The sequence below is a fragment of the Zalophus californianus genome, chromosome 9, assembly GCF_009762305.2.
Source record: "Zalophus californianus isolate mZalCal1 chromosome 9, mZalCal1.pri.v2, whole genome shotgun sequence".
Lineage (NCBI taxonomy): Eukaryota > Metazoa > Chordata > Mammalia > Carnivora > Otariidae > Zalophus > Zalophus californianus.
This window is the reverse complement of record NC_045603.1, coordinates 114,015,331-114,030,430: the sequence shown is the minus strand read 5'-3', so window position 1 is coordinate 114,030,430 and position 15,100 is coordinate 114,015,331. Positions and strand designations below refer to the sequence as shown.

At 38.1% G+C, this 15,100-nt stretch overlaps 1 protein-coding gene across 5 annotated transcripts in view; it reads right to left on the bottom strand.

The window, feature by feature from the left end:
- MPP7 (membrane palmitoylated protein 7) overlaps positions 1–15,100 on the bottom strand; it is a 289,462-nt gene that overhangs the window by 66,484 nt on the left and 207,878 nt on the right. For 3 of the 5 annotated variants that reach the window (XM_027593230.2, XM_027593227.2, XM_027593228.2), the window contains exons 12-14: positions 8,635–8,655; positions 8,518–8,529; positions 7,473–7,514 (exon numbers count right to left, since the gene is read on the bottom strand). The exons of 1 other annotated variant lie outside the window; for it this stretch is intronic. In XM_027593230.2, the coding sequence (XP_027449031.2) occupies positions 7,473–7,514; positions 8,518–8,529; positions 8,635–8,655 (75 nt within the window). The remainder of the gene's footprint in view (positions 1–7,472; positions 7,515–8,517; positions 8,530–8,634; positions 8,656–15,100) is intronic. One more of the 5 variants, XM_027593229.2, reaches the window with a different exon arrangement.

Sequence of the window (15,100 nt, the reverse complement as noted above, 5' to 3'; positions counted from 1 at the left end):
AACTTTGAATAAAGCAGATTACCCTCTAGAATGTGGGTGGGCCTCATCTAATCCACTGGGGGAAAAAAAATTAATCTCCTCTGAAAAAGAAGGGATTCTGCCAGCAGATGGCCTTTGAACTCAAACTACAACTCATCCCTGGGTCTCCAGCCTGCTGGCCTCTCCTGCAGAGTTTGACTTACCAAGGGCCTCCAACTCCTTGCACTCTCTGTCTTGTGTGTATGTGTGAGTACATAGCTGCCTGAGTAATACAGAGGATTAGAAAGGAAATGTTAAAATCTTAGAATAAACTAGCATTTCCTAGTTAGTGTACAAATAAACTGTAACATTTTAATATCTTTTAGAATAGAGAAAATGAATAAAAACCAATTTTTTATTCTTTGAAAGGATCAACAAAACTGACAAACCTTTAACATACACGGACCAATATTATTAAATTTAGGGATGAAAGAGGGGACACTGTTACCAAGAAGAAATAAAAAGATTATAAGAGACTATATGAACAGCTGGATGTCACCAAATTGGATAATCTAAATGAAATAGACAAATTACTAGAGATTTACTACTAAAACTGAAAATCTGAACAAACCTTTAATAAGTAAAGAGATTGCGTTAGCAGTCGAAAAACTTTCCACAAAGAAAAGCTTAGGATGAGATGGCTTCACTGGTGAATTCTAGCAAAAGTTTAGAGAACAATTAACACAATCAAACAAAGTTTACAAGCGCTTTCAAAAAAGAGTAGGGGACAATTCCCACCCTATCATATGAGGCCAGCATTATTCCGATACCAAAAACAGGCAAAAATATCACTAGAAAAAGAAAATCTAAAGACCAATATCCCTATTCCTCAGAATACTAGCAACCCAAATTCAGCAACACATATAAAGGACATAAAGGATTATACACCATGAGCAATGGGATTTGTCTTAGGAATACAAGGTTGGGTCAACATATAAAAATCAATCAGTGTCATATGCCACATGAGTAGAATGAGGAAAAAAGCCACATGATCATTTCAAATGATGCAGAAAAAGGATCTTCTATATACAAGATAAAGTAATCTTCAAATAGAGATGGTTTCACTACTTTCTTTCCAATCTGGAGACTTCTATTTCTTTCCCTCGCCCCATTGCTCTGGCTTGCCCCTCTAGTACTATGGTAAATTAAGTGACAAGAATGCACATCCTTGTTAGTTTCTGATCTTAAGGAGAAAGTTCTCAGTCTTCCACTATTAAGTACGCTGTTAGCTGTCGGGTTTTAGTAGATGCCCTTTACCAGGTTGAGGAAATTCCCTTCTATTCTTAAGTTTTTATCACCAAAGGGTGGATTTTGTCAAATGCTTTTCAACCCAACCAAGCTACCAACTGTATATCAAGGTTGCTGGTAACTTCCACATTGCTAAATCAAAGGTCGGTTCTCTTTCCTCATCTTATTTGATCACTCTTTCCCTTCCTAAAACTTTTACTGGCTCCTAGAAGAATCACACCTCTGGATTTCCTTCTACTTCACTTTGGGTTCTTTTCTTGCCCAAATCTACACCCACCCCCCAGTGATCTTATCCAGCTTTGTATCTTTAAATTTGATCTAACTCTGACAACTTCTAAATCAATTGCCTGAACTCAAAGCTGCCTACCCAGTTGCCTGTTTAACACCCGTATATGAGTACTATAAACTCCGTATATCCCGACCAGGATCCCTTGATCTTTCCCCGCCCCAAACTTCTACTCCATGGTCTCTTCCATCTCTGGAAAGGGTGACTCCACCCTTGCAGTTACTAAATCCAAAAATGGTGCTCTCATCCTTGATCCTCCAACTTGTCTCAAGATCTTGTCAGTCTCACTTTTGAAATGTATTCAGCATCTCACGTCTTATCACTACCTCCACTGAGAATGTTTTCTTTCAAGCCACAATCATTTCTTGCCTGGATTTCCACATAGCTCCTTGTTTCTGCCCTTGCTCCCTTACAGTCCCTTCTCAACAGACCAGCCAAGTGCTCCTTAAACATACATCAGTCAAGTCATTGCTCTGCTCAGAACCCTTCAATGATTTCAAATCTCACACATAATAAGAGCCGAGAAACTCCCTCCATCCCCTTCCTCCCTACAACCATTCTGTTACGCTGCCAACCCTCAAGTCCTATCAATTCCTCCCTTGTTCACACTGGTCTCCCTACTGATCCTCAGAGGCATCAGGGTCCTGTCTTAGGGCCTTTGCACATGCTTGTCCCATTCCTTGGAATTCTCCTTCCCCACGAGACTCCTTTTCAGGTTTTTGCTCAAACACAACCATTTCAAAGAGGCCTTCCTTAACCACCTTATAGAAATTTGATGTCCCATTTTCCCAGCTCCTCCATCACCCCATTCCTGTTTTACTTTACTTCATAGCACTTATTACCACCTAAGATCTTTTATAATTTATTTAGTTGTTGGTCCCAAACGTACCCCCAATATGGAAGCTCTATGAAAGGGTATTTGTTTTGATCTTTGTTGAAACTCTAGTGTCTAGAGTAGTCTAGAACATATAGGCATTCAGTAAATATTAGAAAAAATCCAGAAATATCATTATAAGACAGTTATATTCTGTACATACCAGAAGAAACAGCTAACCAGAGCTAAAGTGGTGGTCTCTTGAGGGAAAAGGTGGGACTAGAAAAGGGAAAGGTACACTTGTTTGGGGTTGCAAGACTTGCAAATACTGTTTGACTGTTCAGAAAATTTATTAAATAAAGCCATAGGAAACTGCTGACATTCTGTTGTTTTCTGACCTACAAAACAGGACTATGAAGCAATTTCATAGGCTTTTAACCTAATGCATATGTTATTTTAATAAAAAAAATATTAGGGGCGCCTGGGTGCTCAGTTGGTTAAGCGTCTGCCTTCGGCTCAGCTAATGATCCCAGGGTCCTGGGATCGAGCCCCACATCAGGCTCCCTGCTCAGCAGGGAGCCTGCTTCTCCCTCTCCCTCTGTGATCTCACTTTCACGTGCTCTCAAAATCTTTTTAAAAAATTAAAAATTAGAATTCTTTTTAAAAAGTTTAGTGTGGGGAATACGAAAGAAAACTCAGAAGACAAAGGAAACAATTCACAGACCTGGCAATGAAATATCCACATGCTGTGAATCTTGGAATAGAAAAAGGTAAAACCCAACCAAAAGATCAGAAAAAATGTGCCCAACAGAGAGAGGGCTAATATTCATTGCACAGAAAGAGCTTATCAAACTAACAAGAGGCAGATAAAGAACTTGATAGGAAAAAAGGCAAAGACATAATTAGTTGAGGGGGGGAAAAGGAGAAAAACCGAGAAAAAGTCATAGCATTACACTTACAGTATGTTTTAGGGTGTTTACCAAATAATACGTCCACCACAAAAGTCTGTCATTTATGTTAGCATATTACTTATGAGACCTCTTTTAAAAATCCACTCTTAACTCTAGAGAACACACTGATGGTGACCAGAGGGGAGGCAGTGGGGGATGGGTGAAATAGGTGATGGGGATTAAGGAGGGCACTTGTGATGAGCACCGGGTGATATATGCAAGTGTTGAATCCTTATATTGTGCAACTGAAACTATCATTACATTGTATGTTCACTAGCTGGAATGTACATAATAACTTAAAAAAAAAGAAAGAAACAATAAAAAATAAAAATCCACTGGGTGTTATACGCAACTAATGAGTCGTTGAACACTACATCAAAAACTAATGATGTACTATATGTTGGCTAACTGAACATAATAATAATAAAAATCCACAAGATCTAGAAGGATTTTGAGGATTTGGCTTTTTGAGGAAAAACAGAATTCCACATAACATTCAATTTGTTCAACGTATCTGTAACAAAGTAATAATAGTATAAAAATAATCATATAATTTAAATTATATATAAAATAACCAGAGAGTATGATCAAACTTGTTTATCCTGTAAAAGATAAAGTTTCAAATCTGTGGTCATTAGTTTAAAGTGTTTCTTTAAAAAAAGAAACCAGAATCATGCTTAGTTTATGAAACCTATTCTTTCAAATTCTTTTTTAAAACAGTCTTTTCGTTATATGCTTCTCTTTTCAGGCACCTTGCTAGACTCCTTTAACCCTCTTAACTCCTAGCTAAATGAACTTCGAGGTCTGTGAACCTACGGCAGTCTCTTGCTACATGTGTCAGGAGAAACATTTAGGCCAGAATGAAAGGCTGTCATGATGCACATCCATTAAAACACACTAACCATGTTTTTCCCCTTTGCCACAGGGAAAGACAATTTTCTCTAAGAGCAGAAGTTGAATAGAGTGGATGGCTAGACTCTGTACACAGGGCTTGCAAATTCAAAAGCCTACGGAAGCCAGATAGGTAGAAAAATCTTGTCAATTGCCTTACACAAATATATTTTGCACGAAAATCAGTCCTCAAAGAAATAGGGTGTCCCATTTGTCTGAAATACTCTTTGGCCACTTTTATTTCCCCACGTTGGAGAACACAGAGACCAAGAAATCCTCCCCTGTGTAATACAAACACCAACACAGCTGTTAGGACAGTGTCTACCCACATCCCGCCCCAGCACCAGCAAAATGATCAGGGGTGGAGACTGTGCGGAACCGGAGACCTTGGGTGCCATTGACAGAGTCGGTTGTAACTCAACTCCAGCTAGTTATTAACATCCGGAAAGGAAGGCCTCGTTTAGCCAAGTCTTTTGTTTTGTCAAAGGGGTCAGAAATTTTTACGTAAAATTTCCCAAATTTGTGGTGCTAACAAAAATATCTATCTTTTGTCCAAACATGGCCTGAAGCTTGTCTGTGTGCCACCAGGTTGGATATGAATCATTACATGATTCATGATATTCCCATTTTACCTAGGTGGTACCCTCTTTTCCTCTGTAATTGGGTGTTACAGTATGGTGTCCTGGAAGCACAAAGCCCTCTGCCTTTTCCAAAAAATTATTACAGGTCATGGGGTATCTGCATGTTTAATCTCACCTGCTAATCCCAAATTCTTTGATCTAAGGCACTCCTGTAGTCTCAATTCCACCCAATCTAGTCTGCTCTGGGGCTTGTTCAACCAATTACTTCTGATTTCATGACTTTCAATCCTTGGGGCACCTGGATGGCTCAGTTGGTTAAGCATCTGATTCTTGATTTCAGCTCAGGTCATGAGCTCAGGGTCGTGAGATCGAGCCCCATGTTAGGCTCTGAGGCTAGGCATGGAGCCTGCTTAAGATTCTCTCTCTTCCTCTTCCTCTGCCCCTCACCCCCCCCAAAAATTCATGAAGATATTTTAATCCTTTATCATCAGATCTACCAACTCTGTCTATAGAATTGATATCATTTTCTCTCCCACTGAAATATTTCTACTCTCAACTATAAAAATGGCCTTGAACTCAACTGCTATCTTTCTTTCCCGGTCCACTTACTCTTTAACACCTTGCAATCTGGCTTCCAGTAAAGCTGTTTCTCAGAGTTATCACTGACTCCAGATAACAATGGAGTTCTTGCCAGATCCAATGGCATTTCATCCAGAACTCATTTTCCTGTAGTTTTTCACCCTCCAGGAAGCCAGCCCATATTGGGGTCTCAAGGTTCCAGAGCGCAACAGAGAAAGTAACAAAGAACACACCCATCACCTCACCCAAACTCAAATATGCCCTGTGCTCTGCAACAGTCACCGCTCTCCATGTTATTGGTTCTACCTTCATCCCCTGCTGCTAAACTCTAATTCCACCTCACCCTTGGCGCCTGGTTCTAATGTCGTTCCTTGTGGGACTGGATCCTTCACTGCCTCAGGCTGGATAGGCCATCCCCTCAACCCCTGAATCATAGCATTTTATGTGACTCTTATCAGATCCTGTTTTATGCCCGTTATTCCCTCAGCGGATATACACTTGCCGTCTAACTGACTGAGTATATGCCCTGAAAGTCAGGGAGAGTAGGTATCTCTCTATTTTGGAGAGAGATAGAAGCTTATAGTCAAGTCTGTGCATCTCTTCACATCTCCCTGAATCCAAGCTCTCGGGCAGTCACCTCGCACACAGACGCTGGCCTGGCCATGAGACTGGTTTTGGCCAACAGGACATTTGCGGATATGACGTGAGCAGAGGCTTCATCAGCACTAACATACTGGAGATTTTTTCTGTTGCTCTCTGGAACCCTGAGATGCACTATGGGCGAGCTTACTGGAAGATGAACAACTACAGGAAAGAGACACAATTTTACCCAGGTGAGCATCCCACCCCTCAGACCAACCAGAGCCCAGCCCAACCACCAGAGTGCAAAGGTCCACCAAGCTGACACAGACCAGAAGAACCACTCAGGTGACCACAGACTCAGGAGAAGAAACACTTGCTCCTTGAAGCCATTAAAGTTTCTGAGGGTATAAGGAGAGGTGTAAATCGATATACAGAGTATCTGGCACACCGTACTGTTCTGAAGTGAGTAAAGAATTAATGAAATTTTAACCTCTCCTTGACCATCCAATTACAGTTTTTCTAGCCTAAAAACTGGAATACTCTATAGATTTCTGCATGGAGTTTGTTTTGTAGACTGCAAAACGAAAGGGCAGCATACTGTCAAAGATAAAGTAGAGGCATTATACCTGCACAGATGTGAGCCAGGAGGCACCATTCACTACCTGTAGGTTCAGAGATAATTCCTGTCAATTTTCTGAAGCTCAGTTTCCTTTCTGTAAAGTGGAAAAAAACCCCACCAATCTCACAGGAGTAGAGGTAATATTTATTAAATACCAAATATCACATCTGGTAAATTTCTTCAATAACCAAGAGATATTATCATATCCATAAATATTAATCTAAAAATGAGAGTGAAGCGGTTCTCTCTCGAACTGTGTTCCTACACTATGACCTGTCACTTGTACAGTAGGGACCTGGTCACGGCAATGGTGGGAAAGGTCTGAAGTGGGAGGCAGCTGAAGAGAATTCTGAGGCCTTTAACAACTTCTAGATATCTTGGCTTTTGTTTCTAACATCCTTCGGCAATGCCACACTGGGAATGTTTCCTTCCGATACAGATGAGCACGTCAATCATAGACTTAATTATATTTGGGGCTGTTCAGTCAACGGTTACGTAGAGGGGTGCAACGTGAATCATCGGAAAACAAAACCAAAAAGTTATGTTGGAAGAAGTTATTTAGAAGCTTTGACAAATTAACAGCTAACCAGATAATTGAGAAAAGTCCAGACACTGTTAACTGAGTAAAATGACTTAGCCACAAACGCTTTTCAACTTCTACCCCAAAATAATGATTTACAAAAATACAGCATCTGGAAAGCTTCTTGAATAACAACACAAAAGCACACTATGAATTCCTTTATGTCCAACCCATTGAGCCTGTTTAACATAAAGGGTCATGCTCCCCCCACCGAACATCAGAGCATGCTAGTGCAAATATGCTAATTTAAGGTAAAACAATATATAATGGTTCTGGAGAAAGCAACAGAAAGAAAGAAATCCTCTTCCATGACCAATTGCTCACCTATATAGGTTCCACTGTGGTTACCAGCATATTCAGCATCTTCTGGATGGAGTGTAAAAGCATACAGAACAAAAGCCAAGAAATAAAGCAGAACAGTTAGAAGCCCAGCCACAGATGCAAAACATAAATTACTTAAAAACAATTATGTAAAGCACACCATAGAACAGCCCTCACAATGCCACTCTTAAACATAAAACGTTGTGTTTTATATTTAAGCTTAAAGTAATGTTTTAAAACATCATGCAATTCACGTTTCAGCCTCCTTCAGAGGTTCCTTGATGCAGTTCCAAGAAAATTATAAAAGATCTGCCTACACTCTTTATACTTTCCATAGCTAAGAAAATTACAACACTTGATCCCCCAAAGTAAATTTATTTTTGTAAATCAGGCTCTTTGATAATATGTAAAATACAGCAATTACTTTGGCTCACTGGATTAGACAGAAAGGTTAAGATTAAGATACATCCTTTCTTTGGACAGGAAGAAATTCTGTGCTGGGAAGGAATAAAGGCGTACTATTTCTATTTTTATTTGGTTTTTGAAAAATGAACAGATGAAAACATTTTAAAATAAACGATGTGTTATAAATTATTTCTTGGAGTGAAGTGAAAACTGGGTTATGCGTATCTTAAAAATTTAATTGAAGAAGTGGGTACTTATTACTTTAGGCCTCTTCTCTTCATATAAATACGCTTCCGGAAGTAACAGCACAGCATGTGCTGATATCAGATAGTTGAGAAGATTCACCTGACATCCTTATGTTAAAATAAGGATGTCAATATATCCGAATAACACGGAGACTACCGACAGAGACAAAAACATAATGTACTATTTCAGATCACTTTCTTTATTTCTGCTATGCAAAGCAAAAATAGTACAGTTCTCAAACAGAGTCCAACCATGATTTTTGGTACTATAACATCAAGATGGAAGCTTGGATATACAATAATCTTCTATAAATTACTTGCTATATTCAATCGAATCCACACATAGGTGTACTAAATAAAATCAGCAGACTATGGCAGGGAAGGTTTCATACATGTACCTTTAATTTCCTCTGAGAAGCACAAAGAAAATGAGAAAGGAAATGATTAAATGTGCAGAAAATACAATTAAAGTAAGAAGAAGATGCATCTGAGGGAGAAAAAAAAAATCCACCTACCACACTCAATTGTTTCCTCATCTTAGAAAAGCCAAAGGGAAAAAAATGTATTTTAAGTATTTCAAAATTATTAGCCAACATATAAACAGAATTCACGAAAAACTACATTTTAGACTGCACTGTAGTCTTGGTCTAAAAAGAATGTATATACTAAAGCAGTAAAAGCACAAAGCCTTCATTCAGTTTATTAAATGCCCAAATGGGAAAAATAGTAAGGGAAAAAACGAGTTGTTCAAAATAATACCTTCAATGGGGGATTGTTTTCATAGGACACTTCTGTTTGTAAGCTAATCTGTCTGTTTAACACTCAGGATACATACTTAGAAATAACCTTCAAAATGCCCTTAAAATATCTCAATACCCTGTAAAGTTAACAGTATTATCAAGTTATTACACATATGAAATGAGTCAGGAAGAACCCTTTACTTCATTCTGGCTATATTATTTGCTAAAAGGTATTTTAAAAAAAATAATTCTAAAAATTACTAATTGTTCCTAATTATTACTCATAGGAAAGAAATTTAAGAGTTCTGTGTGACTTAGGAGACTCACCTTCAGTTAAAGGTGGAAAAAGAACTGGCAATTTAATAGAAGCAAAATGGAACCACAAGTCAAGGTAGGACATTTTTCTCTACGAGACTTTGTAGAATGAAGAGGACTGATCGGGACAGTTTTTGGCTCACTTCTCTCTCCAAACTACAGAATGTCAGTCAAAGAAAACACTTAGGAGAGAGTGTGCACCCTGTCTTTTTATTTTTCAAAACCTATAGGTCCCCTAGCTGGGTTGGTTCTATTTGAATACAATTCGCAAAAATGACAAGCAAATCATTATTATTTGGGCTCGAATTGTGAGTCACCCAAGTTGTGAATTTATTTACACTCATTCCTTAGTAGCTCTGAAATGTCATGTACATCTAAGACAAATTATCAGAAAACAAACAATAAACTATGTGATACGGATTAGCCAAGCCAAGCAACTAGGCTTAGTGGAAATAATACATGCAGTGTTTCAGACGGTTCAATCCGCAATCTCAAACACTCAACCATTATGTGGATTATTAAACAGAAGGTATGTTTTCTGAAGGAACAATAGGATTGACTGAGGTATGTTTTCTGAAGGAACAATAGGATTGCCCCCTGATGAAAGAATCAGTGGCACGTACATCAGATGATAAAAGCCATCTCCCTCTCTCACATGCACACACACACACGCACATAAGAAAAAAATTAAAACACCGAAGTCAATCCAGAATAAAAATAACCATCTCCATGTCACATACAGTATAGTATGTTTCATATTCTAATAAAAGGTTGTGAATACACTGCGTTCGTTCTCAGAAGACTATTTCCCCCATGCTTTATGTAGGAAGAGAATGGTATTTTTTTGCGTGATAACCCGCATGCATAATATATCTGAGCCAGCAACATGCTTCATGGACAGCCAGTAGGAAAAGCAAAGAACACTTTTCCTTACACTTAGCACGTTTGAACAAAGAGGAAAACATATAAAAGGGTGATCTCAGAAGACATTCGGGATAATCGCACAATTCTTAACTATATTCTTAACTAAGGCACTGTTCTGTGTACACTAAATGCCTAAACTTACTGAATTCTCCCACCACTCTATGAAGCCAGTACTGTCACCTCCGTCTTACAGATGGGAATCAGAGGGACAGAGAAATGAAGCATTCTGGGACAGGGACCCACACAATCCGGCTCCAGAGTCTGTGTTTTTAACTACTATGCTATACTGTCACACCAAAATCACTTGGTAATTACTCTAACTTTACGCTAGGAAATGTAAGTCGGCGGAGAGGTCAAATGAAGTAAGTTTCTTTCACGTTTCTGGTCTACTCTCCGACACCTCCCAGCATACCAGCCTCTTGTCCCCCCGCCCGACACTTGACCCTCCCAAGTGTGTTTCTCCTGACTGCTGGAGAATCTGGGGGAGAGTCTCCCCTGCCTATCAGGAGTCCACTCTCCACATCTCCAAGCACTGAAGAGCAGGATGGGAGAATGACAAAAATCACAGAGGAGAGGCCAACAAAGTCACAAAGAGTAATTGTGGATGTCTTCAGAGAATGGAGTGGAAAGCTCTCGTGAAGAGCGTTTGATGAGCTTCACGTAACAGGACAGGAGGAACCTTTCTACACTGCCGGACGCTAGCTACTCGGAGCGGTGCAATGTCAGATACTCTTGACAAGTGGAGAAACTGTGTCTTTATAGGTGTGATCGTATTTACAGGGGCAAAGTTAAATTCCCCACCCTAGAAACCGCTTTCTTATGCCTCCCTCTGCCCACATGCAATCTTCCCTACAAGTCTGCGATAACCTGTGGCCACAGACCACACCCTTAATCCTTAATCAACTCTCTTACCTGCACAGCATTGGGTCCCCAAGACAAAAGGCAAGAGAGGGTATGGCTTAAAACCCTTCATATGGAAAAGCTAACAGCACATACACTGATAGTGTTTTAGAAAGAACATTTTCAATTTATGTAAGAAGAACACAGTCTACTGAGATGAAAAGTGAGCAATAACAATTAGACCATCACCTCAACCATCTCCTGACACAAACAGTCAGACATACCACTTACAAGCCTAGCTCATCTGCACCTCTCTCCACACAATCTCTGAACTCTGGCATTTCCCAAAGAGTATCAGTAAATATTGGGGGGGGCGGAGCCCCACCTTCAGTATTTTTTAAAACCGCATGTTTCTGTTAACACAAAATCCCACCAGTATTAAGAAATATTTGACAGAGTTTTAGGCATACAAATTTAAACATAAGCAATCTACTTGTTAATTTCTGAATTAACTTTATATACGAACACACTAGATAAACACTGTTTAAGATGCTAGGAGAAAGGAGCTTACTCAATTTGAAAAGTTATAACAACCTGGAATGTTATATATATTATTCTCAAATGTTTGGCCTTCCAAAATATTGGTACCATGCACAGTGAATTCATTTGTTTACTCAGTGTTTAAACTGTACTGTTGCTAGATTGTGATCTTCAATCCACAAAATGCCTGTCTTTGAATGAACTCGGTTATATGATGTTTGAATGGCCACCTCTGGCTCCAGTTAAATATTTTCTTTTGTACCCACATGATTGCAGCCACAACTGGTTAAAAGATTCTAAAATTTTACCTTCTAATCTTCAAAAAAATAAATCATACCTTCTGGACTTTTTTTATTACAAAAATTCTATAAGAGTTATTTTATAAAAGAAAAATTTAAAATTAATATTATTCAGTCAGCAGTATGAGATCTTTTAAGGTATTTATACTTTGAGAACTAAAAAAAGAAACTAAGCACCATAAATAAAAATCATACGGGAATATTCTCCTATAAAATACACTACTTGAGTAAGAAGAGGCTTTGCGGAATGCACTGTAAAACTAGATTTAAATAAGTTATATACTATTGAAGTCAAAGTTATTAATGTTTGTATTATTAGGAAGACAAAAAACTTATAAAACTTAATTTCAAGGGCGCCTGGGTGGCTCAGTTGGTTAAGCGACTGCCTTCGGCTCAGGTCATGATCCTGGAGTCCCGGGATCGAGTCCCATATCGGGCTCCCTGCTCAGCGGGGAGTCTGCTTCTCCCTCTGACCCTCTTCCCTCTTGTGCTGTCTCTCATTCTCTCTCTCTCAAATAAATAAATAAAATCTTAAAAAAAAAAAAGTCTTTTAAAAAAAAACTTAATTTCAATAGAAATGGAACAAACAATATTTTAATTAATCAAAGAAAATCATATTGCTTTTTAATAAGGTTAGGTGATATCATATTGCTTTATATATGCAACTGAACTATAAAAAATAAGCTTTTTGGCAGAAAAATCAGAGTACTTTAAATTATATCGACACAAGAATTGCAAGCTGCCAAGTGGCTGTCATGAAAACTCCTCCTATATGTTACTTGAGACATAAGATACGCTTTTAACTCATTTCCAAAACACTTAACCTGTGTCTTTCATGTAATAATCTAAAAGTTGGTCATGTCAAAGAGAACCTATCAGACTTCTAGGCTGCTCTTCTGTTTCTGTTACTAATGTAAATCCATTATGTAAGAGCCTCCATCAGATGAAGGAGAAAGGGAGGGAACGCAGAATTCTATTGCCAATTTCCTTGTTAGGTAAGCTGTTCTTTGAAACAACAGGAGGAAGTGGGGATGAGTCCCTCTTGACAGATGTCAAGCTTCTAAGATTCACTTATGCTTTAGTTTTAAGAGTTCATATTTTTTAGGAATGTTTAATTTCAAGAGGCAAATTATTTTGTTTGAGAAGCCTATTTTCTCAATCTGTACCAGATATGCCAAGATTCTTAAGGGGAGGAAATAACCAAGCATCAAAGATGAATACCACAGAGTTTTGCAGGAAGATGCCAGTTTTAAAGCCTGAAGACGTCAGTATTATGACTCCTGAATTTATCTACAGCTCTAGCACAAACATAAATGCCCTCTCCAATCCTTTTTGACTTTGATCTTGACATTGACTGAGCCCCTAGAGTTCCAGAGCTTTTCCTCCATGCAAACTTTAGTTATGATGATTGTGAGTCAAAGAGTAAAACCACAGTAAGTCAAGCAATTATTATGTGAAAAAAGTTAACTGGCTAATTTGATACATATTATCACCTGACTAAAGTCATTATTCTAAATTCACTGTTTAACACTATCTCCTAGGTTTTAAGCGCACTTATAAAATTTAGTGCAGAAAATTATCAACATGACTATTTTTAATACCCTTATAAAACACCAACAGGACAGAATTATTCTTTTAAATGTTTACATTAAATTAGAAACGTTTCTTAAAACCTAGCCTATGAATTTTTATTCAAAGTCATATAAATAAAAGATTTTATATTAACTTTGTTTTTCTTCATGGTGTTATTCTGTAATTTAGCAAAGAGCACGATATGGATGCCCTGTCCTAAAAGTCTAAGTCCCAAATGTTGGAGTCCAGGAAGTGTTGGGTTAGATGGCCTTTACAATTTATAAGTGTAGGTACATAAAGAATCACTATCAGATACACAGATTATAGGACACAGTGCTTTTAAATAACTTTAAAAATGTTCAGAACCAGTATAATAATTTTTGCATAACTTTGGAGTTCAGGGGTTTAGGAGATAACACTTAAAAAAAAAAACTTCAAATAGAATTTTTAATTCTTTGACTATAAAAGTACTAGCTTTCTATGTAAGCTTCATAGACATAGACTGTCTCTCTGAATAAGGCCATATTTACTATACACTAGTGATCTGCATAATATTGACCCAATTTGTTTTTATTTAAAAATAGAGAACATCCATATATGAGAACCACCAATATATCTCTCTGTGAATCAAGTCTAGTTTTAAAAAAATAGAAAAGAAGAAAAGGAAGCAAGTGTGAATGGGAAACAGTAAACATTCCTAAATGGTCTTCAAGAGGCAGAAAAAGCAAAAAAACAAAAACAAAAAACCTTAAAACATCCAGATAATGACATTTCAGTAATTTTGGAATAAATATTTCTCAGACTCAAATATTCAAGATTATCGTATAAAAAAACTCTGCATATTAACAGACAAAAATCACCCATTACAATTAACAGCTCTACACACGTGTGTGCAGGCATGCATGCGTGCACACACGCATGCACACACACACACACACACACACACAAAATCCCTCTGACATTCACACACATTTATACTGAAACCAGTTTGAGGAGATTAGAAAGACTATATATCCATTCCGAGTAGTTGTTTAAAGAAGCACATTTATAAAAAACAAATAAGTGAAAATCCACAACTATATCAAACTGGACATTTCTAAGTGGCTTAAGACTCAAACAAATTGGGAGTATGGATTCAGATTCGAGTAGAATCACATTGATTTCCTTTTCAAGTTACACACACTTTATCGCACATGCACCAAATGTACCAGAAGTGTGCAGGCCCCCAATTTAGAAATCCCTCCAAGAGCAAGTCAGGTGGATGCCTCAGAGCCCCTGCCAGCAAAAATTCATCACACTTAAAAACGATGCAACCTTCTGGTTAAACTGTATACTTTCTGATGTCACAATCCGTGTGGCATTCTATGACAAGTGTGTTTTCCTTCTGCCCAGACTTAACGGAGCAAGAACAAGCAGGCTTTTGAATCAGTGCTCCACTTGAAGTATTTGCTTGCTTGTGAGATTTATACTCGACTGTAGTTTGGCTCTCTTATAATGTAATTCCTGGGCTATACACGTCTACAAACTGACAGAAATAACAGGAGATGTGAAAAATGCAACAATACTAAAACCAGATGTTGGTGTAAAATTCCAGGACCATTTATTTGTGCATTTCACCTTTTAATGTGCAATCTCTATGTTGAAAACAAAAGGCTTTTTTTACTCTTAGAATACCTAGAACCACGAAACATTTAGAGGAGATGAAGTAGGAAATTTATGGGATGGAGCCTTGACAGGGGTGAGGGAGTGGG